At 36.7% G+C, this 24,320-nt stretch overlaps 1 protein-coding gene across 3 annotated transcripts; it reads left to right on the forward strand.

The window, feature by feature from the left end:
• The first annotated feature begins 473 nt into the window (after positions 1-473).
• Positions 474-24,070, forward strand: LOC112557115 (sodium- and chloride-dependent GABA transporter ine-like). Of its 3 annotated transcripts, none has more exons than XM_025226758.1 (15): positions 474-988; positions 8,769-9,273; positions 9,790-9,927; positions 10,121-10,301; positions 11,477-11,527; positions 12,142-12,313; positions 12,625-12,771; positions 15,569-15,675; positions 16,194-16,300; positions 16,533-16,654; positions 17,070-17,222; positions 18,876-18,972; positions 21,851-21,924; positions 23,102-23,284; positions 23,669-24,070. In XM_025226758.1, the coding sequence occupies exons 2-15, from the start codon at positions 9,183-9,185 to the stop codon at positions 23,909-23,911; spliced, it is 1,866 nt and encodes a 621-aa protein (XP_025082543.1). In that variant the 5' UTR covers positions 474-988; positions 8,769-9,182; the 3' UTR covers positions 23,912-24,070. The 3 variants fall into 3 exon arrangements, with proteins under 3 accessions (XP_025082543.1, XP_025082545.1, XP_025082544.1); XM_025226760.1 differs by lacking the exon at positions 474-988 and adding an exon at positions 4,957-5,133; XM_025226759.1 differs by lacking the exon at positions 474-988 and adding an exon at positions 6,686-6,835.
• Positions 24,071-24,320: the final 250 nt, after the last annotated feature.

The following is a 24,320-nucleotide window of genomic DNA, read 5'->3' on the forward strand; positions in this document are numbered from 1 at the left end:
CATTAAGCTTTTGTTGATCTTCAAATTAAACAGGGAAATTTATCTTTTTTTTAATGCTTTTACTATTAGACTGTACTTACTTTTTCATACAATTCAAATAAAAACATATCTAGATAAGATTCGAAGGCAGCTGAACATCTTTATCTTGTAATGTGCATAATAAAAATATTTTCAAGGAAGTAAGAATGGGGTATATCGGTATGTATTTATATATTTTTAAAGTCTAGTCTATGCTCTGCTGATCACTAAATAAATTTCAATTAGAAAGCAATCATTTTACTTGGTTTTATTATTTTACTTGTGTGCATGGAAATCACTAATGACTAAACAGTCTAGTCTCTGTATCATCAATATAAGTAAAGCTAGCTGTTGCAATGTCTTGATACTTGCTTAATGTGTAAGAGAGTAAGAGGAAGAATAATAGCTCTTAAACAGACAAATTGTGTCATATGATGGGGTTAAGCATGAGTATAACTGCCTGAGTGTACGAGGTGTAATATTCATCTCTTCAGCTTATTATTCTCAGTTGACTGTGGGAGCTCCCAGCAACAAAGGAAAATTTCTATCTCTGTTACGACCAGACATAGACAATAAAGATGCATCAGCCTTCGATGTGTGTCTTCAACCGACGACGATAATTATCGTTTCTGCTGTGAAAAACTTCACATACACGGACTATGTAAATCCGTGAAATATGTCATCTGCTTTTGTGTGTGAGATTTACCTTTCAACGTCTCCTAATTAAAACTGTCGAAAAAAATGAAACCAAATAGGATTTTTGCTAATGTCTTCTTCCTCATGAACTTCATCTTTGGATTTGTCTACCGTGCGCACGCACACCGGAAACAGCCGGCTGTTGTGACTGCAATTGATGGTCACTGACGATGTTGACTCTGCATGTCCTCATTAGTTATATTTTCTGACAGTTATAAGCCTCTGAGATTAATCGGACCTCAACTCATGTTCAAATGTGGTCGTTCAATAACCGGTGAGTACAGAGAGTGACTTTTAAAACCCTGACTTTATTTAAACTTGCGGAGTACTCTAGCTTTCAGTCAAGGATATGATTTGTTGAATGTGTTTGTTCCCGTTTCTGCTCAATCATTCTGGTTTTTTTTAATTAATAAATACTGTTAGTTGGCTGTTTTAGAGTATTTTGATTTAATTAAGGTTATTATGGCAAAAATAATCAGATATAGCTGGATGCGTGACAATGCAAGTATAATCATAAACTGAATAAAGGCACAGAATAATCAGTTTGATTGAAACCACTGAAAGAGCACTGTTAGCAATCTTCCCTTGAATGGTAAAACGAACAAATACATGTAATGATGGATTCATAAAAAGAAAACAACTTGTTTTGATTGTTTATTCCTTGTTACTCCTCGAGGAGCATAGGGCTGCAACAACACGTACTCGCCAGCGGATCCGGTTTTGGGCAGCCCCCCCCCCCCCAGTTGGACCCATTTGGTTCTGACGTCCTTTGCCTTGCTCTCTACTGTTCTTTTGCAAGTCTGCTTTGGCCTCACTACTCTTCTCTTCTCCTTAGGGTTCCAATCAAGTGCCTGCCTGGCAATGATCTCGATGTCAGCAGGTTTGTTCATGGTGTGTCCTATCTAGCCCCATTTGAGCTTTGTGTTGTCTTAGCTAGTGGCATTCAGGTTGGTTCTTTTCCTCTGGCTACTTTTGAAGATCTTTTCAGGCCATTATTATTCTCAGAATATGGCCTAGGCATCGGTTGGTATGCTTTCACACCAGTGTTGAAGATGTGGGTCTTACTGCAAATGGATAATGCTCGGGAGTTCCACATGGGGTGTAGGCTGTTTAAACCATGCCTGCCTTGTTGATGCAGGTTTTGTTGTCATCGTCCGCTCCATCATCCTTGTTGACAATGCTCCCCAGATACACCAAACAATCTGTTTCCAGGATGTTCTCTCTTTGAAGTTGGATTGGGAGTTTCTGTTTGTTGTTGATTCTCATCATTTCAGCCTTCTTTCTGTTGATCTTTAAGCCAGTCTTCTCCACATCTTCTGTTAGCTTACTCAGTTTGGTTTGTGCATCCTACTGCCGATGAGATAGGAGTCTAATGTCATATGCAAAGTCCAGGTCCTCTAGCTGCTTGGTGAAGGTCATCTGGTTACCGTTGTTGTTGTCTTGGGGTGTCTTATGCATAATCCAGTCTATGACATCAGAAAGATTATCGGTGATAATATGCAACCTTGTCTTATGCCAGTCTTTATTACAAAAGGCTTAGTGAGTTTGCCATTATGGATAACTTGGCAGGAAAAATCTTTGTACAACCCCTGAATAATGTTTATGAGCTTAGGTGGAATACCATTGTGGATCATCAGCCTCCAGATGACATCCCTGTCTACAATGTCAAAGGCCTCAAAATATTTAGTGGGCATTATAATGATGAGCTGAAAATCAGCAGGTAAAGAACATATCAAGTTAAGTGCTAACCAATGTTTGCAAGACAAAAATATCGATGACATCCAAGTGTTCACTGTAATTGTTTCTGTTAAAAAGGGGGCAGTTAAGCACTTGTCACCAGTACCATAAAGACTAGATGTCCTAAGTTTATCTTAGGCATGCTGACCTTTAGCTGTATGTGCACCATTTGTTTACAGAGCTAACTGTTTTGACATGAAATATTCTCAGTTGCGGGGCTGGTGTAAACACTAATCCCCCAACCCACCCACCCACTATAAACCTCACTACTCACTTAAACCATCAAAACCTGCTGAAACTATTTTCATTCTTCCTGCAGGGCTTCTGCTAAGGCTAAATTCTTTGGAGTCCCAGGGACCCATTCTTCAGATTTTTAAGGGGTCCCTGTTCTTCGCCCAAATTTGAATGGGACCCCATTGACGAAAATTGAAGGGGTCCTCCTGAACTTTTAATGCGTAGTGTACGCAATTTTTTGCATAAGCAGAAGCCCTGATTCCTAAGGTCTGATTCTAAGCATAGTTATGAAATGGCATTACTTCATTTTCATTGTAGTAATAATGCTGGAAACACGCATTTCTTGTTCTTGATCTTACTGCTGCTTTTAATCTTATCAACCACTAAATTGACTCAGCAAAGAACTTACTCTATGATGTAGCTTTAGAATCTTAAAGAGTTGTCTGTTGTTGTAACCACTGTGCAATCATCAGTACTGACCTAAGTTTACCCATAAAAAAGTTACTACAAACAACCCAAAACATTTTAAATGTTTCTGAGTTATTACAAATAGATGTATAGCATGTACAAGCTTCTCCTAATTAGTTCTTTGGGTTGTGGGAAAGAGAGATAATTTCCTATGGGAAAAGCATCAAAGGGTTGCTATATTAGGTAGATATGTAAATACTAACTGCTTACTGGTTCAGACAACAGGGCACAATACTTACAACGAGGCATGTACATAAAAGAAATGCTTCAAGAAGTGTTCATTACCAAACACTGGTCTGAAATTGTGTCCAGTATGCTAGTTAAACTATCATAAATAAACCCCACTAAATTACCCAAAACCTTTACTGACTGATGCCTACGCCATATTCTGGGAATAAGATGGCCTGAAAAGATCTCCAACAGTAATCTGTGGAAAAGAACCAATCAGAATGCCACTAGCGAAGACATCAAAAAGGCACAAATGGGGCTGGATAGGATACACCCTGTGCAAACCAGCTGACATCATTGCCAAACAGACACTTGACTGGAACCATCAGGGAAAAGAGTTGGGAGACCAAAGCAGATTTGGAAAAGAATAGTAGAGAATGAGGCAAAGGACAATGGAAGCCCATGAGCCCAACTGAGGGGGGCTGCCCAAAACCGGATCCGCTGGTGAGGTGTTGTTGTGGCCCTATGCTCCTTAAGGAGAAACACAGAATAAACTAATACTAAACCAAATTACCATAAAAATAAACCATGGTCATTGTACTAAACAAATTATCATAAACTGCCACAAACTGCATACATTATTTGTCCTGCCATATTGGCCTCTGTACCTAAATTACAACAACCAGATCCACAACTGCACTATCAACACCTTATGTGTTGCCAAAAATAGGTTCAAAGCAGTGAGCCTTCCTTAACTATGCTGTCCAAAATAATCCCAAACTAAATAGACTACTGCAATTACCAGAAACAGGTCACATCTGCAAAGGTGTAGGAGAACTAATATAAACAGTAGCAAGCAATCTGTTAACAGCTGATGACTTCAGAGTTGTCGTCCTCATCATTCTGAACAGCTTGACAACCATCCTGATGCTTTTGATTGCTATCTTTTGAATAAGTTAAGCAACCTTCCTAAAGCTAGTTATGAGAGTGACAGAGAACATGCTGAGACACTCCAAACTTTAAGAAAGACAGCTGTTTCATTAAGTGATATGATGATTCGCAATACCCAGCTGATTTTTTAACTTCTTGTGTGGCTTGACTGTAATATTCCATGGTCAAAAACAGCCTTTTCTTTGGATGCATTTCTTTGCCACTTAGCTATGTTTATATCTTACAGGATAGTTGAATCTATAGTATTTGTTATTTAGTTCAGTAGAGTCTGCACCTCCACATGGATAATAAAAACAGTGGTATTTTTTACCTTAAGCTTTTCTGAAGCCTGGAATATAATGTTAAACTATGAATGGAATACACTACTATAGCAATATGCTATCATGTACACGTGGATATACACATTCATATTACATACATTTATGTGTGTATACATTTTTAAGCACAAGGCTTAAAGGCTCCTCGCCATCCTTATCTTTGACAGACAGACATTCCTTCTAATTAAGTTGGTATCACTGTGTGACAGTTGGGAACAGCACTAATGAAAACTTAGTTTTATATCCGTTAGCCATTAGCCGGATACCATCAATAGGAGTGGTTCTGGTGTGCGTCATCTGATAGCTTATGTTGTTGCTATCTTGCATTTCTTAAAGCAGACTAGCTGGCTCACTCACTTTCTCTCTGACATTCTGTCCTACACTCAAGCATGCACATGCATCCTTGCAGAAACTGATCTTTTCATGAAATTGTGTCTTGTCTAGCTTCAGCACTTGTGCATCCTGAGAGGACATACAATCTTCACTGGCAAATGATAACACTGTTTTCCATTTACTAAAGGAGAATGCCCAATTGATGGTTACAGTCAGTATAGAGCTTCACTATTGTGCATCATTGTGTATTTATGAGTGTGTTTGAGTCAAAGATCTAATTGTTTCATTGCTGAGTATCTTGCTATATCTGAGCATAGTTCTTTAACCTGAAAATTCAAGAACTACTTCTAACAATACTGTTTATTTATAGATTTCCTTTTTCTGTCACTAAAGGCAGACTCAAAACATTTGATATAAATATGCAAACATTCGTGAAGTATACACCATAGGCAGCCACCTTACAAAGTTACTATCATACACACACATCCTCCAGTAATGCAAAGGAATTTTGAAATGATACAAAGTTTCTAATGTCACTTCAAGTAATGCTACTTTTGTACTATTAAAAAAAAACTGACTTTACCATGGTATTTTGATGCAAATAAAGAATAGTACATAAGGCCATCATTGTTTCATCTGCACTAGCAGATTTACCATTATCTTTGGGCACAAAATTAGTTAATGTTACCTTCCTTATCAGGAGATGCTCATATTAGCTGTGACTGAGGTAAAGTTGACCTAATGGCAAGCAGCAAAATTTTTGTTCAGATTTCCATTAGTTCTAGTCAAGGGGAAGGTCACTGCAATTTACTCTAATTGCAAGCTCTCTTGATGTCTGTTTACAAGGATGTTGCCATATTCCTCCTAAAAACCAACAGTTAGACGTACATTGTAGTCATGCTACAAGTCACCTGTAAAGCAATTTGGCAATCATTTAGTTTAATCTGGACAGGGATATTTAAATATATTAATCATTTTGTGCATGTATAGCTCACTTTGTTATGTTGTTAATTGCTAGCCTATTTTAATATTTGATACACCCACTAAATTTAAAAATAATATAGTGAAGCTCAAGTAAGCTGAAGTAATAAAGTACAATTAATATGGGCAGACAGAAATCTTAGTCATTATATACGCATGAATCTCACAGCATTTGACAAGCATTGCAGCTATACATAGCATGTGTACATGGATTCAAAACACCAGTTTTTAGTACTTACTATTGGCACTATTTTAACTTTTTAAACTACATATTTGTATTTCTATCATCAGATGGCATATGAAGACACCCTGCACTATATTGATGTTAAGTTATTTAATTTTCTTACATTCTTCAGTTAAAAGTTCATGAGCAAGTGTACTAAGTAATCACTACCAATGCTTAAGCCAGCAATCATATCAGTTGTGCAACTATTGTGAAGTTGCATTTGTTTTGGTATTTAGGGATGGTTATGATTGTCCTAACAGTAAGACGAGAGATTTTGAAAGCCAGAACCAATGTATGAGTAACTGCAAAATATAGGCAAAGAAAATCATGTAGACAAAAATGTAATGCTATTTTTGCTTGTTCATTTGTAGTTATGCTACTTTTTCTGGTCAGATGTTGAAATTGCATTCCTTTCCATGTCTTTATGCTGGTTAAGCCAGATTAAATATGGGCCCAACCATGTGCATAGAATTTATAATCAGAATATATTTAGACAGTGAAAAGCTAAAATTTTGAATAGTGTTTAATGGAAGGATTACACACTGCTGCCGCTTTAGCGAGTTGTGAGCAAAGACAATCTGCCATTGTGCTTATTTCCCTGCACATCAGGGCACAGCATCAACCCCTCCTACAGCTTTACAGCCTTGTTGTAAAGGTTTAGTACTGTTCATCATAGAAACATTTGGGGGCTGCACAAAAATGCCATGTAAGTCTCTAAATAGTGTCATACATTTGAGTTCATTTTTATACCATCCATAAATGCAAAATACCAGGGGGTGTGGTATATATATATATGTGTGTGTATGAGTATTTTTTCTTCTCTGAAGTGAACTAATTTTCACGTTCTTAATGCTGCTGTCTACTACTCATAAATTAGAGGTCATCCTGGTTAGCTGCTCTTTTTCTTTTCTTTCTTTTTCTTGTGTTAAGGGTGTTTTTGTTTTGTTTTGTTTTGTTTTTTTGTTTGGTTGTTTTTTTTTTTTTTTTGCTGGTTCTGAAATTTGCTTTGCCTAGATATGCACTGATATACACGATGCTAAAAAATAAAGGTAGACTTTACACAATAAAAAAATAAATGACAGAGAGTTGTACTCTTTTTTTATTCTAGCTGTACCAAGATTATTGGAGTGCAGTATTGCTCTGAAGGAAATTTGGATAGCATAAAAATCATCCTTTTATTTTCCTGGTCCCCTTCTAACATAATATTTCCCTACTAATAATCTGGCAATGTTACAATGTTTTTCTTTCTTTTCTGACTATTTTTTTCCAGTGAAATGTGCATTATTTTCCTTCAGGCAAAAAAAAGAAAAATTCGCATTTTGCCTACTTTTTATCATCTTATCTATTCCTGATTTTGTCATCTGTTGAGTTTAAAACACATGTACATCTCTTCCTTGTGCCATCTCTTTCTCTTGCTCACAGGCTTAATCACAGGCAGAATGTGCTGTGCTTACATATATTACTGTATCTTATAAATAGAGTGTGGTCATGTTTGTATGTGTTGGTGTCAGGCACGTAATGGTGGATAATTATGCAAAAATAGAGCATTAATCTGGTCGCCGCAAAATTTGGCAGGAATGTTAATTTCAGTTATGACTTGGTCATGGGTTATGTTTGATTGGGACATGTTGCCTCAGAGTATGTTTATTTTTTTATGTTAATGTTCTTTATAATAAGATGTAACCAGTTACTCAAGATGAAACAATACTTAGGCATAAGAAATTGTAATATACACATAGATATAGCCCAGCACTATATATATACACTACACAGCACAAATATAAACATCATAATTTGAGAAGGTAACAGATGACATGTGGAGGAAGAAAGAACAGAGAATGGCTGGCAGATGGCGCCAGAGTAGTTTTTATCTCTGTTTCTTTACTCAAAACCTAGTGTCTCTGTTAACCAACATTAGTTGACAACCTGTCAGTCTAGGGAAGGGAAATCTTGTTCTTAATCACTCCCAGTGGAGCATAGGGCCGTAACTAAACCATGCCATCGGACCTGGTTCTGGGCGTCCCTTTCCAGTTGGGATCATGTCATGCCAGCTGCCTCCCCCTTGTTGTGGACCGATCTCCTCCATGTTTGCCTGGGTCTCCCAACCCTGTGCCTCCCCTGTGGGTTCCAGCCCAAAGTTTGTCTTGTTACATTGTCAGCCAGGTTTCGCAAGATGTGACCGATCCAGCCCCATTTCCGCTTCTTGATATCTTGGCTGGCAAGTTTTTGGTTGGTTCTCTCCCACAGGTCTGTATTGGAGATCTCGGGCCATCTGATGTTGAGGATGTGGCGCAGACATCTGTTGATGAGTGTCTGAATCTTGTTGGTGATGGTGTTTGTCACACTTCATGTCTCAGATCCATATAGGAGGACTGACTTTGCAATTGCATTGAAGATGTGAATCTTGGTGTGTAAGGGAAGGGACATGAAGAGTACAAATGTTTCACTATTTCTCTAAAATTGATGCTGCACATGAATAATCATGCTTAAAGGAAGTTGATGTCACAGATGGAAAAGTTAGCAGTAAAAACCAAATCAGATAAAGGTGGATACCTCAAAAAGTGCATATACACATATTTACAAATTTTGTTAATATATGATAAATCTATTAAGGTTTTGTATTGTTCTGTCTGTTGCAGCACAAGCTGTGAATGGTGTTAGCAGGATAAAACTGCATTGATCAAGTCCTTTCTTGTCACTAATGCTGTCACATCTGGTGGCTAATACGACTTTATTGCCGAGATCACATCTAGATAAGTTAAAGAAAAGTTTTCACAATGATTCATCATGCTGACTTGTGTTAAAGAATCACAGTATGGTGCCGGAAAACTCAACAAGCAGAAAATCTGCTCATGCCTATCTGTGAAGTAATTTTGAAAGCAGTGTTGTGAACAAAGAATACATTATCTAGAAAGACCCACTATATTGCTAAATCTACCAGTCTGGTTTTCCTGACATTCTTATCACCATCCATTAGTTCTTGTCTTCAGAGCCAGCAAGCTTTCATTGTTTCTGATTCTCGTCAAAGTGCAGTCTGGCTGTCAGTGTCAGCAATGTCTCATGATATCCCACCATGGAATCCATTGCAGTTTGTCATGATCTGCATGTTTACAACATTCAGCACTTTCTTCTTGCCACCAGAAAGTAAGTCTTTCTTAAAGTTTTTTTTAAATAGCATGTTAAATGTTTAGTTCATAGCCATAACTTTTCTCACCTATCATCAGAAATTAAAACAGCAGTATTAAATTTACCATTTTGGGTGTTGTGATGTGGAAATGTAAATTAGTGAGAAAAACTTGCATGCATTTACACATATAGTCTCATTCACACAGTGTGCATAGAAATACTTTTTAAAAAACGATCATTTCCTTTGTAGTTTCTCTGAAACTGAATATTTTTGTTGTTGATCTTTGCATTCACTTATTGTGCATGCAATTAAGAGAAATTTGTAAGTGTGCTTGGATGCATGTGTGTGTCCTCAAAGGCATGTAAGAGTACTAGTGATCTATTTTAGACATATTTTCTTTTCACAATAGAAGCTGCAAGCACTGTATATTACTAGAAGAGAGAGGGTAAAATTTTGGCTTCAAATTTGTAGGTTCTAATAATTTTTTTGTGTGAATGCATGGGTGTGTGTGTGGGTGGGTGTGTGGGTGTCAGGTGGTCTGTCTTTGGTGGCAGTTTTTGTCTCTTTGCTAATCCTTTGCATCCCAGCTCTGTTTGTCCAACTGAAGATCGGAGGATACCTACAAAAAGGAATTGTGGGGTCCTTTTCCATGTTTTTCCCGATATGGAAAGGTATGTGTGAAAATGCCCTGTCACAATGATTATTTAAATCTCTATCCTCTCTGTTATTTATATACACTTATGCACACATGGTTTTTTTTTTTTTCACGAATTAGCAAAATGGAGAATAAGACTCTTGTAAAAAGTACTGGAATAAAGCCTTAGTTATTGTTGGTTATCCTCATACAATTGTACCATCTTCCAGGTGTGGGCATAGCTGCATTGCTGGACCTTCTCTTGCGCATATCGTCCTTGGCACCAGTAGTGGCTCAGATTGGCACCTATGCATTCATTGCCATTTCTGACCACCCTTTTGTATGGGGCTACTGCAATGAGCTAAAGATACCAACAGCTGCTGAGTGCATAGATGACAACCAACCACAAAGGTCTGCCAAATTTTCTGCCAGGGAAAAGTTTTTGACTTGATGTCAGTCTGCCATCCAGGGTTTCCCATCCATAAAATGCAAGGGGTTTTCAGATGCCTAGTGATTGTTGCTGGGAGGTTTTAGAGCCTTATTTGAAACTGCTGGAGGTTTAAGCACTTTTCTCACCAGCTGGATGAAAATATTGGAGGTCTTACAGATAAGGAAGGAAAAAAAGTGTACAGCAATGTACACATCAATATTATCACACCCTTTAATCTAAATGTTATATTTATGCATATAAAAATATGCCATGGACATTTAATAACAAGTAATAATGGGCAGATTTTCTTTATGCAGTTAGGAGCTTTCTTGCAAAATGTGCCCTGTTCATGATTTGATCTATTTTGATGTCTTTTGTCTCCTGTTTCTGTATATATCTATGCTATTTACTCATTAAAGTGCTTACAAATCTTAATAATAATAAAATATGCTTATATAGCATCAATTTCCCAGCCCAATGTGCAAGCTCATGGTGATTTACAAGTAATAATTTTTTTTAAAAAAAGCTGTAATGAAGCTTGCCAGTGCTTCTGTCCACAACACTGTTGCAGTCATAGATCAGGTACATGTAGATCATTGTTTTTGCTGCTGTAATCTGCCCAGTTCTTCTCTGAACAATTATAATTAGTTCATGAACCATAGGAAGGGAAGCAGTGCAAATCCACTGATTTACACAAATTCAACTTGTCATCTAGATCTAGTTGGTTATGTATCATTTTTGTCTGATATATACATTATCATACCATGATATTAGGGAAGAGTACAATATCAGTTTAACTGATCACAACATTCCAAAATGGCAAATGCAGTCATGTAGCATCTTTTCACAGATTAAGATATTTAGGAGTATAGTTCTCAGAATAGTCTTGTCCATAGATCAAATCATCTTAGATTTCTAGGATCTTCAAGATAACAAAACAGACATGTCCACATTGACTGTGTGACCTCGCCGATGACTTGCACAAAGAAATCTGGCTAAAATCTTTGCTTTATTTATTTACAAAGATGTGGAAATGTGTGCAGTAATGATTAATAACATCACTTTGGAATCTTTCTTGACTACTCATAAATTTTAAAAATGCTGTGTTTTTATTTATTTATAATATTATTACTATTATTTTTATCTTTCTCTACAGCATGCCAGTCTTTCGAGAGGGTGCATATAGAGTAGAGCAGCTCTTCTATGAGTGAGTTCATAGTACTTGTAATTTATTCATGTGTGTTGGTTTCTGCTGTTGTTCATTACTGAGTTAAATGTATTTTGTCATAAGACCAATATACCAATAGGTCCGTAAAACTAAAAGACATTACTTGCTGAAGGTGGAAAAATGTCATTAAAAATCATTTGCAGATGCTTTTTAAATATGTGCAATAAGTCTGAGATATGTCTCTTGAATATTGGCTGTGGCGATCTGGGTTGTGTCTTCACACTGTAAAGGGGTGTATATGCATATATGTACAAGTATGTGCATTTGTGTGGACTAAAATATTTATTTTAAAATAATTTGAGAGCTGTGTGTGTGTATTAGTAGTTCATCATAAAGTCTATGATCAATTCAGTTAAGCAGTTTCTGCTTAACCTTTCCAGATGTGCTGGACCCATATATTTTAAATCATTAAATTTTCTCCTAACATACTGATAACCAAGGTTTTGCTAATTTCAGTTTGTTGCACTTTGTAAAGTGTTGATATTAATTATGGAGCTATTTTAGTAATCTTCTGTATATTGTAGATACAAAAAAATTTTGATTTACCTATTGTTACATAAATAAAATATAAATTTCTTATTTTCTTTTACTAGATATGAGTTTCTGCAGAAGTCACCAGGTCCGAGTCACATAAATGGCTTTCCCCAGTGGCATTTTACAGAAATTGCTCGTAAAGCAGAAGTATCATTAATGCCAGTGACACTGGCCATTGTTTGGGTTATGGTCTTTCTCTTGGTTGGCTTTGGTGGACGTGTCTGTGGATGGGTGAGCATTTGTTAAATCTCCTTTAAGATGTTACCTTATGATGAAATCTGACTTTCAGTGCCTTAGATTTGTAGCACTGATATTATGTAGGCAGCAGTAGACAGTAAATTTTCTAATAGGGTTCAAACTAATGTCCACCAGATGCGCAGAATTGTTCAGGTAGTGGTGGATATATTGTATGTTTTGCTTTTGCCTTTAAGTTTTGTTTTCACTTGAGCTGGTAGAGTTGTCTTATTATCTGACTTGTTGAAGTGGTTTTTTTTTTAAATATTACCTATTTTATTTATATGAATTTTGTGAATTGGTTACAGATTTTGTTTTTACTTGGACCTGCAGCATTGTCCTGTCTCCTGGCAGTGACCGGTTATGGCTATGCTCATTTGAATATGGATGATACTCTGGCATTTCTTCAGAAGCACTATCGTGTCAGTTTTGATGACAGTAATCAAGTCCTTGAGGTGAGCATCAGGAAGTTGTGATATATTACACCTTTGGATAAATAGGATGGAGTGAACTTAATGTTGTTCACATCATTTGTTTTTTCTAAACAGGAACCAAGCTGTGACAGCAAAGATATGTTACAATAATATTATAGGTGAAAATACCTGAAAAGTGTTATACTAAACTATCTTAGAACATAAAATTTGATTGTCAGGATAGGCTGAAAATATTTTACTAAAACAATCAATACTCAGATGGTAAGAATAAACCATGAGGCCTATAAATGCTAGTAATGAAAATAGGTGTGAAGGTAACATTCCGTCATCTTCCTTTGGAATTTGTTTTAAAGATGAAGATTTCTAATTATACTTGTTTAGGGTCACAAGATCTTATTTTTTTCTTGTATAAAAATCTGCTATGGACATTTTTTTAATTATTAGGTGCAGGAAAGATATGTGCAGAAAGTTTTTGTATGAGGAACTGACTCATATATGTTTCTTGTTGTCAGCATGGCTGAAGCACAAACAACTCACACCTCCTCTATGAATTGAGGAAGTTTATAGTCTTAATATTTCGTTCAGAGAGGAAGAGTCATCTATTTCCAAAATGTTTCCAAACTGGAAAGTGCAAATGTGAGCCAGGGTACTGTATAAAAAAACAAGCTTGATATTATAGACGAGCCAGCATGATACTTTTTATTTTCAGTTGTAAAATAATGTGGGGAGGAGATCATGAGAGAAAGGCAAACATTTCTTCTTAATAATAATAATGTGAACTTATAATGCGCTGCCTTACAACCAAGATAGATCGCACTCTCTGTGCAGACCATTTATGATAAATGAAAGATAACAGCCAGTGGATAGTAAGATATGTATAGGCACACTGAACAACATAAAGATGAGGTACAGCAGTAGAACAGAAAGCCATGGATGAAGGTATGAAGGGATATAAAGAGTGTGAGATGGATTTATTACATGAGGTTAGCATGACAGACAATATTGCCAGGGAGTTAAGAATAGCAATTCTTCACATGAGAAGGTCACTTTTGATGTTCAGTTTTATATGCTGTTTACTTAATGTGTGTTAAAATCATTTTATTTCAGTAGTTTGACAGTTGATAATATATGTGCATGTCTTTATCTGTAATATTATCACGGTACTCAACAATGACTTTTGAAAAATTGTTGTTTATATGAACCATTTTATCATCCTCTTTAACATCTCTTTTTAATCATTTTAATAAAACATAGATATATTGCATTTTAGAACAGAGCAATAAATTTTTAAAGGAATTTGATTTTATGTCAGGCTCAAATAAACTTTTCTTTGCCAAGACTGGGAGTAAAAATAGCACAGTATGTGCATTTCATACTGCACACAAAAATGATTTTAAAAATTTTAATTACATTAAAAGCTTTATTTGCTGACACACAAGCAAAAAATATGCAAGCTTTTTTCAAACAATAAGTGACACAAATTGTTAAAATGGTGGAAAAAATGCACTGCTAAACAAAAAAAATCTACTGCCTTGACAGCAATATTTGAAATGGCTCGTAACAATCTTCCTAAGTTCTTCAGCACAATATTACTAAAGTCACGTTTGATTCATTCTCATCAGGACTTTAACAGGTCTGATGGCTATCAGTCGATTCAACCATTTACTGATTCAACCACGTCTTCAACCACCAAGTACATTAGCTGATATTCAGTGTAATGCCATATTTGTTGCTCATTATATGTAAACTAAACAAAACGGCATTTTTTCTAGACAAATTAGTCATGTACTATACATCTTTATATTGACCTGATCCACTTTCTGTTTCTCTCACACTCGCACACAAAGTAAGATGTGCATGTGTCAACTTAGGATAAAATTCACTCATTTCATGGCCCTTTCATCTTCCTAACTCAGTTTTACACTTTAAGTAACGCATGGAAATCTCTCACAAAGCAAACAAATAAATAAAAGAATAAATAAATAAAAGCATAAAGCATTATAAGTTTGAAAACATTTATATTGAGTTGGATCCTCTTTCTCTCTCTCACACACCTACACACAAAAATAAGTGAATTTCGTCCTTACTAAATGCATGTACGTTTCGCTTTTTGTGTGCATCAACCAAGGATGAAATTCATTTATTTTGTAGCAAAGCCTTTTTTGGCATTATCAAAAAGATGATTTGATTGAATTGACTATAGACAGTGGTTGAATTGACTATGCACTTTTGTTGTTTGGGCTGTGGTTGAATCAGTTCATGCCATGGTCAAATCGATTGATGGTCCCATTGACCAGCCCTCGTTCTGACAATGTAAACTAGTTTTAACCATCAGAATATTCAACAGTAGAATGATCAGGTATTACTCATAGACATTTTGTACAATAAAAATCTTTGAATATAAAAGGCAATGTTTATACAGAAAAAGATTACACTTAGCTGAAACAAGATGCATCCATTGTGAATTTTGTGTCTACATTAGATGTGGCATTTTCATTTGCTCTGTTTAGAACATTTACAAGAAATAAGGTTGGGCTTTTGAAACTGAAGTTGAATTTAGTATGCTTACAGATTGTTCTGACATTGCACAAGCAGCAATGATCCCGCATCAAAATCAGAAGAGGTCAAAGCCATAAATTGATGTGAATGTTTAATTCTACAAAATCATCCATAGTGATTGTGAGAAGCAATATCTGGAGCTTTCTGTTAAAATAAGTATAATTTTTCAGCCAGCAAAAGTTGGAGATATTCTGCACATTTAATGTATCAGGCTATCCATTACCTACATGTAACACACACGTTGCACATTCTTTATTAGAACTGGACAAAAGGCTTCCAGCTTGTGATGTACAGCATCCCAGCATGGTCAGCCATTGCAGCCACCATGGGAAAGATGTGTGGCCGTGGTCGCAAAATCAGAAACATGTAAGGTCTTCTGTAGCATCATGACATTCTGTTTGCTGGAATGGAATCAGTTTTGTTATTAGATAGTAAAAAAACTTCTAGCAGTGAGATTTTTGTTGTTGTTGTTGTTGTTGCCAGATAATAAAAACGTTACTAGTGGCAGAGTTGTTTCCAAGAAAAATGTCACATTTTCCTCATGTTTTTGCACATTAATCTAGTGATGGATTTTGCCTTCTGTGTAAAGCATGTTAAAAACTTAGTGAGGTTGAATAGGCTTTGTGCATTTTTACCAGAAGTCTGCAAAACAGATTTTAAGGCACATTCAAATCACTGTGTTTATGTCTTTAAAGAAATTATGTATATTCACCATTGATACTTGCTAAACAGATGTTTCCTTCACACAGTAGTGCTGCCGCTCATAGCATTGTATCTCCTCCTCCTCCCTTGTCTGTTATGTGGTCTTCCTTAATCAATTGATATTCATGCTGTGTAAACAAGAAACACTTTCATATTGAAATTATCTGCTGCTTGTGTTACAGAGGCTGGCTTCTGCTCGTGATGGTGTATGCTCTTATCAGTCAGCTTCCACCCATAGCTATGGCCCCTTACATTTCTAACATGCTGAAAAAAAATGCATATGTTTCATGTAAGTGCTATTTTAATGACAGCTGGTTGACATTTATTTTCACATCTGTGGGAATGCAGTACAAAAACCAGATAAGACTAGTTGATAGCAAGCTTTCCTCTCCTAAATCCAAATTGTTTGTTACTTTATAGTTGATATGTTGGATGCACATAAAAGTTCATGTTATTGTATGGTATAAAGTGATATTGCACACATCTTTGACTCAATTTTAGAGGACTTTGTTATGTTTCAGATTCTGTAGGTCCTGGTCTCATATTGTGGCAGATGCCAGCAGCATTCACTGCCTTGAATATACCTTCAGCCTATGCTTTCATCTTCTTCCTGTCAGCCTTTCTTTTCTCTCTTATGTTTCTGGTAAGAGCGCTTTCCCATTTGGCATATAAGGTTGATTATTGTCCTATATTCTATCATGTATAAAGACCTTAAAATTGACATGACATAAGAAAATTCGCAGAATATCAGATTAAACATTGCAATGATAATCGGTTGTGCGTAAATCTGTATCAAGATTTTCTTTTTAGAATTGTGATTTGATATACATAATTTCCTTTGGATTTACAGAAAATGCAATTTAGAAGCAGTTTATTTTAACTTTGATTTATCTTCCTCTCATGTTTAGTTTATATTTTATGATTTTAAAAAAAAGATACTTCAAATTCATGCAAATCTGGGTATCATAAACCAAAGATCAAGCTGGGACTCAATGTATTAATGCTAAGTTTTAAATGTATTATAAGTTATTATGCATTATTTGTTATTTTACACTTAGTGTGTGGGCTGTCTGACTATCGTGGACAATGTTGTGGAGGCACTGGCCGGATGGATTGAGCGCAAGGCCTGCAGCAAAGTGGCTGTTCATCTGCTAATTACATTTATTGTCATGTGTGTGGCCAAGGCACTGGGAATCATTCACACAACTCGGGTTGGTTCACTTTTCCCTTTCATTGCTTCTTCAAGTTTTCCTAACTGATAACGTAACCATAAGGTTACCTGTTAAAACATCACCTCTGGGGTTCCCTTTCTCATTAGGAACAAAAAAAGAAAGAAAGGTTTAGCCATCCTGATCAGTTACCTTATTGAAAGGGCCCTTCTGTCTGCTTGACTAGTTCTGATTTATGGCTGCTTGCATTTCAGCAAGTTTGCTACCATATTAACATTTTCAACTTTCACATAAAATGCTAGTTGCTGAACATCATTTCATGTTTAAAGTGTAGGTTACAAGGACTAAACTTCTGCGATAGTTGTGCATTACTTTGGGCAAGAGACTTCTTCCAGCTTCTTTTTTCTTGCACTTTCTGAATTTGATTTTGGTAGTTGGGACAGGGCGAGAATTAGGGAATTGTCCTGCACTTGCTGTTAGCTTGGCACGCATTCTTGCCAAGATTAAAAACCCTAGGTAAGGCCAAGACAAAGCAGACTGATGCATGGCTTTACACACAAGTACATGTGCTACATACCATCTTATGTTAAGTTTCCATTTTTTATTCTTTCTTCCACACTTTGGCTTCTAACTTTTAAGCCAGTTTCCATCTGATTTATACAGTCAACTTTTATTTGGACAGTTGAAGCTCAGACCAATGGGGAGCATGTGATCAGTATGTGGCTTTGTTTTTCAAGATGAACGTAGTAAGGATTAGTATAGTACTGTACATTATGCTGTGTGTCATTTTTATCCAACTTCTTGGTGCTGCTTATTCAACAGTGCCTAATGCTGTCCTTTTCTGTTGCTATAAAATTTTTGCACACTTTTGTCTTGTCTTGTAAAAATTCGTAATTAACATGCAAGTATCAAGGTCTTTTAAATGTGGGTTTGAACAATCAAACAATTGGGCAGTGTACAGTGGTTGTGAAAATGGCAGATTGTGAGTTTTCTTTGGGGTCTTAATGGTGAGGACATTGTGCTCCCTAGAAACTTAATAAGTCTTCATCAGCGTTGATCATAACAGTGGTTTTACAGTGGTTTCGGAATTAGAGTATGGAATTGGTGAGTTCAGATATAGCACAGTTTTCTGTTTATTTGCTCGTCTTTTTTATGCAGCTCTAGGACATACATTGTCATGAGTGGAAAATTACTTATGTCATTTTGCCTACTTTGCGAGTGTTGAGTTTCTATTCACATGCAGTGACAGATCATTGCTGGAAGATCTTCAGTGCCTATCCAGGTTTTATCTGCCTAGACTTTGTACAATTTGAATAGAAAATAACACATATATACAGTACCATTTTGGTCTCGCCATCTGTTGAAATTAACACTTGGTAATGTCATAATCTATTAAAGTTTCTTTTCTTTTACTAATCATTACATTGTTTAAGATGATAGCATCTTCAGTAATTCTCAAGGTAAGTTTGATGTGGAGAAAACAAATTTTATATACATTTTTGTCATGAAAACAATTTTGGATACTTTATGCCCTGTTTTCTGTAATTATTATTGAGTTATTGGGTTAGCCTTTAAAAGCTAGTTCTGCTATAATCAAGTATATCCATATGCATGCTTCTGTGTGTGTGTGCATGAGAGAAAGAGAGTTAACAGCTGGCTATTATTATTTCATGCCGTTTGTGTGTGTGTCAACAGGCTGGCTATTACTACTCTATGCTGTTTGACAGCTCTATGTACCAGCTCCGCTTCATCATCATCATGCTTATGGCCCTTGGTTTTCTTGTAGTATATGGTAAGTTCTCACTTGATATTGAGATGTTCCACATATAGAGCTTTTTTTCTTTTTTGCCATTTTATTTGTCTTAACTCATTTGTGATTTTTGTTTACTCATAGATCCTTGACATTCATAAAATGACTTGGATAACATGAATTTTACATTGTTTGAAATAAACTATTTAGAAAAGTAAACAATACAAAGATAAATCAAAATTATATTTAATAACATGGGGCGCCTGGTAGTGTAGTGGTTTAAACATTTGCTTGTCACCACTACAATGAGCTGCTCAGTGTTCAGACCTCATCTCGGGACACTCTGTATTGGACACCTGTTCGCAGGGCTGAGCATCAGGGGTTTTCTCCGAGCAGTCCGGTTTCCTCCACTGTCCTCTCCCCCCATAGTGCAGAATCGCTGCAAGGGGGAAGCACTTTCCTACTAAACAGCAACAATAACATTTAATAGCATTAAATATGAAAGTATGAGGGCTCCTGGAATGTTCCAAGTTCCAAAAGTGCGCCCCTCATGCTTTTATATTTTAAGTCATATGTATTAAAGAAAATCCTGGAATCTAAAGAAAAAAAATATTTTACTTCTCTTAGAACATTTCAAAGTGTGTTTTTAAAAAAAGTTATTTTATTTAAAAGTTTTAGTTTTTGTTTTTTTTTTTTTTTTTTTTTTTTTTTTTTTTTTTTAGGGTGGGGGTTAGGCATTCTCCCAATCAAATGCATCTCAGCTTCAACCTCCAAAGATTATTTCTCTTGATGATTTTGCTTCTTTAGTTTTAGGCGTCTTTTTCTTTGCATTATGGTTTCACCGATCTATGTTATCTCTTGCACCAGAGGGTCAAGTTCTGTCACAATAGGATTGTTGTTAATGTAGCATCCGGCTATCTGAGGTGCCACATTCTATTCCTACATGCTTTCTATATGCCAGGGTTTATCTTTTTTATATATATATATATAGTGTAACGCTCATGGAAACTTTAACAACATACATACACATGCAGATGGTTTTCGCGTGTGTCAGCTTATGGTTCATTCTACGATTTCCATCTATTCACGCCCGAAGTTACGGGAACAAGCGTTTTCATTTGCCAGACGGTTCCTCCCTCTTTGAGAGGAGCATTTTGTGACTTTATTCTCGCCTTATACTCTCGCGGGAAAAAAGAAAACCGAATTAGGGAATCCTGGAATCCAAGAAGAAAATGATGCAGCGGTTGTCTTATAGGTTTTTTTCGGCGTTTTTGACTTAGTCTAGTAGTACCTTAACTTATAGTTACTTAGTTCTTTCTTCCTAATTTGGCTACAAAAAAAAAATTATTTACTATTTGGACCATTCGTAATAAAGTCAGGTAACACATCCAGCCGTTTATACCTATCACGACAATCTTCCTGATGGTCATAGACTTGATTATGTGCAAGACAACATCACTAGTATACAGTGGACCTTCACCAAACAGCTAGTTGACCTGGACTTAACAGATGACATTAGTCTCCTATCTCATCGGCAGCAGCATGCACAAACTAAACTGAGTAAGCTAGCCAAGGAAGCAAAGAAGACTGGCTTAAAAGTAAATAGAAAGAAGACCAGAGTAATGATAATCAACAACAAGCAGGAACTCCCAATCCAACTTCAAGGAGGGAACATCCTGGAAACAGATTGCTTCGTGTATCTGGGGAGCATTGTCAACAATGGCGGTGGAACAGACACTGACATAACAAGACCAGGCATGCTGTTAACAGCCTACGCCCCATCTGGAACTGCCAAGCATTATCTTTCTGCAGAAAGACCTGCATCTTCAACACCAATGTTCCAACACAGCAGTCCTACTGTATGGTTCTGAAATCTGGAGAGTGACAAAAACCATCAACAGCAAGCTCCAGACATATACCAACTGATGCACACGCCATATCCTGGAAATAAGATGGCCTGAAAAGATCTCCAACAGCAGCCTGTGGAAAAGGATCAACCAGAATGCCACTAGCCAAGACATCACAAAGCGCAAATGGGGCTGGATAGGACACACCCTGTGCAAACCAGCAGACACCATTGCTAGGCAGGCACTTGGCTGGAATACTCAAGAGAAGAGGAGAGTTGGGAGGCCAAAGCAGAGTTGGAAAAGAACAGTAGAGAACTAGACAAAGGACATCCGAACCACATGGGCACAACTGAGGTGGGGCTGCCCAAAGCTGGGTCTGCTGGCGAGGTGTTGTTGCAACCCTATGCTCCTCGAGGAGTAACAAGGGATAAATTAAACTATTTGTGGACTGCAGGAAATGATTCAGTATTCCATTGTCACTAGAAATAAGTAAATCTTGATAAGTTCAGATTTCCAGGAATGGGAAGTGGGTGAAAAAAATTCGATTACAAAATTTGACCCAACACATAGTAAGTTAAATAGAAGTGTGTCAAAACTGCATAGTTGGGAATATTATGTTAAATTTGATATTTTGGGGCCCAACCATTCATCTTTTCATTTTTTCAGTCTTTCTATCGCTATTACTTTATATCTATTTTTTTTAATTTGTAAGAGATGTTATTTTTCCTCTAAATGTTCCGACTAGAACCATTTTGCAGTGATGGGACAGTTTTAGGAAAATGTACAAATTAAACCACCTGTGCACGTAGTACATGTTAATAGAGCGCATATGCAAGCAATTTTTAAGTAAAATTTTGACTTAGTTTTTAAAGGCTTTTCAGAACTGATGAACAAGATGATAAATATCAATTACCGAATTCTTCTGAAAACATGAGCTTTTGGTGTTGGCTTGCTATTAGCATGTCTAATTTTTAATGTTATCTTATTGCATACATGAATGCATGAACCAAATGGTTTGGGTGTGCTTACTTCTTTGCTTTGTGTTTGTTTCTTAAAATTTTTGTCTGTTGCAGTGAAGCAAAATTTTGCACTGCTAGAACGAGTTCTCATGGCCTTCTGGTTTGGCTCATCGGCTCTCACTTGTGCAGTAAGACTCATGTTATTTTCTCTCATTTGTTTCGTTTTCACACTTTTTTTCTGGATGACACCATGTAGGGTTCTTTTCCCTCATTTCACACTTTGATGATGTAAGAGCAGGATGACAGTAGAGATTAATAAAAGGGCACAGGAAAAAATGAAAAGTGGTGCAGACACAGATATCCATCCAGGAATGTAGCAAATATCATAACAGATATACTGACACAAAACTTCACACAGATCAGTATGAAAAGTGAGGGAGAGCAGTCACCCGTAAGCTAGTTAGGCAAATGTTTTCATACAGCTGACCAAGCCAAAAGATGAGAGATGACATAAGACTGTTGCACATCTCTCTCCAGCCCTTTCTGTTTGGTACCTTGTTATCATATGGTGCCATACTGCTGGTGATGTGTAGCACTGCACAGCTGCTGGTCTTCTTGCAGCTTTTTGCAGACATTCAACTGCTTCTCCAAACGAATCAAACACGACAATAGATAAGAAACATGGACGGAGCAAGATTCAGGATGACATGAAGTGCATCTTACCACCAAACGACATCACTCAAGTGAGAGTCTAAGGTCTGAACTAAAAATGTAGCAACCTGAACGGTCCATCCATAAAAAAAATGAAAAGCAACCTAGTTTACAAGGTGAGAAAAGTTTAAGTGTCAACGAAGAAGGCTCATAATCCTGTTAACTCAAAAACCCAAAACAAGATGGAAAAGCGAAGCTGTTAGTCTTAGTGGATGTAAATATTGACTGGAAGAGAAAAAGCGCAGCACAAGCAGTGAAAAACAGCACAACAAACATCACAGATTAATTTTGACATAGATCCATTGACGAAACGACAGAGAGCTATTCCTCTCCAGCCAGTGAGCTGAAGGGACTCTCATATGTGTGTTGAGGGGGAATCATCTGTCTTAGATTTATGCATATTATATTTATGCATATTTCACTCACATTTTGCCATTGTTTTGTTATTCCTCATAAAATGTTGTCATTATTTTAACTGCTTTTGCCACCACAAATTTTTTTTTTTTCTGTCAAGCATAACCTATCCCTATGAGGTATTTTTTTATTTTGTCTATAAGACAAAAATTAATGTCTTCAGACTTAAGATGCATAAAATAATTAGGATCATGCTATCTCTGTTGCATAGTACGTAAGTGGAGATAAAAAATTTTGCAGAGTTTATGGTTCTACACCTTCATAAATGATTACGATCGCCTCTTCATACACACAAGTGACAAGAACACAACATTTTCAGCAGAGTGGGATGTCTTACGATGGGTTATTGCAGCATTCCCATTCATTGGTATTCCCATCGGAGCACTTCATGCCTGCTTTGTGGCATGTGGAGAAGGATCACCAGTGAGTCATAGCTATTTAACTTAAGTGAAGTTGGGTGGTTTGATAGTGCATGGATAATGGTTTTAATGTTTGGCAGCAGATAGAACGACTGTTAGATTTTGGTACTTGTTATAATAGTTGTCTCATTTAAGTAGCTGCCAGAATTATCACAGTTTTGTAGGTGTCATGTTCAGTGTCATTTTTTTAGTTCTAAGGAAGATTATCACTGTCTGGTAGTTTTAGTTTCAGTTTTAGTTTCATATGCAACAAATTTAGTTGATCACGGTTTGGCCTGAAACCGGTAAGTAACAATGGTCACTCAAAGAAGCATAAGTTAAAGACAATACAAGAACAAGAAAGTAAATAGTATGTTGAAGTATGCTCTTGCACACTTTTGATTTACAGGTGTGTGTCAAGCTGTGGTGTGGCATCACAGAACGAGTAAGGGAGCATAACTTTGACCAGCTGCCTCCTCCACCACCACCAGAACCAACAGCACCCCCGTACATGTACACCTACATGGACAGTGCTTATCCCCTTGATGATGTCACTTACAAGATGGAATATGATCCTCCAGAAACTGCCATTACGTCCACACAACAGCTCTACACGTATCTGAAGCTAGAAAACTGTCAAGCCAGCATCTGACAGCAGTTAATATGATTCTGTTTTCATACAAATGGGAAGCTAGCTGATATTCCAACTGGAGAAATATGTGTATAAGTTTCATCATTGTAAATTGTCAGTTCATTTTCAAGACATTGTACAGATTGTACAAAAGCTCTGTGCAAGATGTCAAGTGCAGAGCAACAGACGTTTTATGCCAGATCACCATATGACAGCAGCAATGTTGATGTTCCCAGAAAACTGTATAACTCTGGCAGCAAGTCATTAGTGCTTCAGTGCACTCATCTATCCATTGGATATGCTATCCTTCACCAAGAGTAAGGACTGAAGAACCTCACTCAGATAAATGTATCTGTGTATTTCACTAACAGGATTTTATAGACATGAGTTGGACAAGTATCAGAGTCCTGTTTGTTGTGCTGTTGCCAAT

This window comes from Pomacea canaliculata, linkage group LG2, assembly GCF_003073045.1.
Source record: "Pomacea canaliculata isolate SZHN2017 linkage group LG2, ASM307304v1, whole genome shotgun sequence".
In the NCBI taxonomy this organism is placed as follows: domain Eukaryota; kingdom Metazoa; phylum Mollusca; class Gastropoda; order Architaenioglossa; family Ampullariidae; genus Pomacea; species Pomacea canaliculata.

Coding starts and splice junctions, on each gene's coding strand:
- LOC112557115 (XM_025226758.1), top strand. CDS start 9,183: ATGTCTCATGATATCCCACCATGGAATCCATTGCAGTTTGTCATGATC. Junction 9,928..10,120: donor GTTTTTCCCGATATGGAAAG/GTATGTGTGAAA, acceptor ACCATCTTCCAG/GTGTGGGCATAGCTGCATTG. Junction 23,285..23,668: donor CATGTGGAGAAGGATCACCA/GTGAGTCATAGC, acceptor TTTGATTTACAG/GTGTGTGTCAAGCTGTGGTG.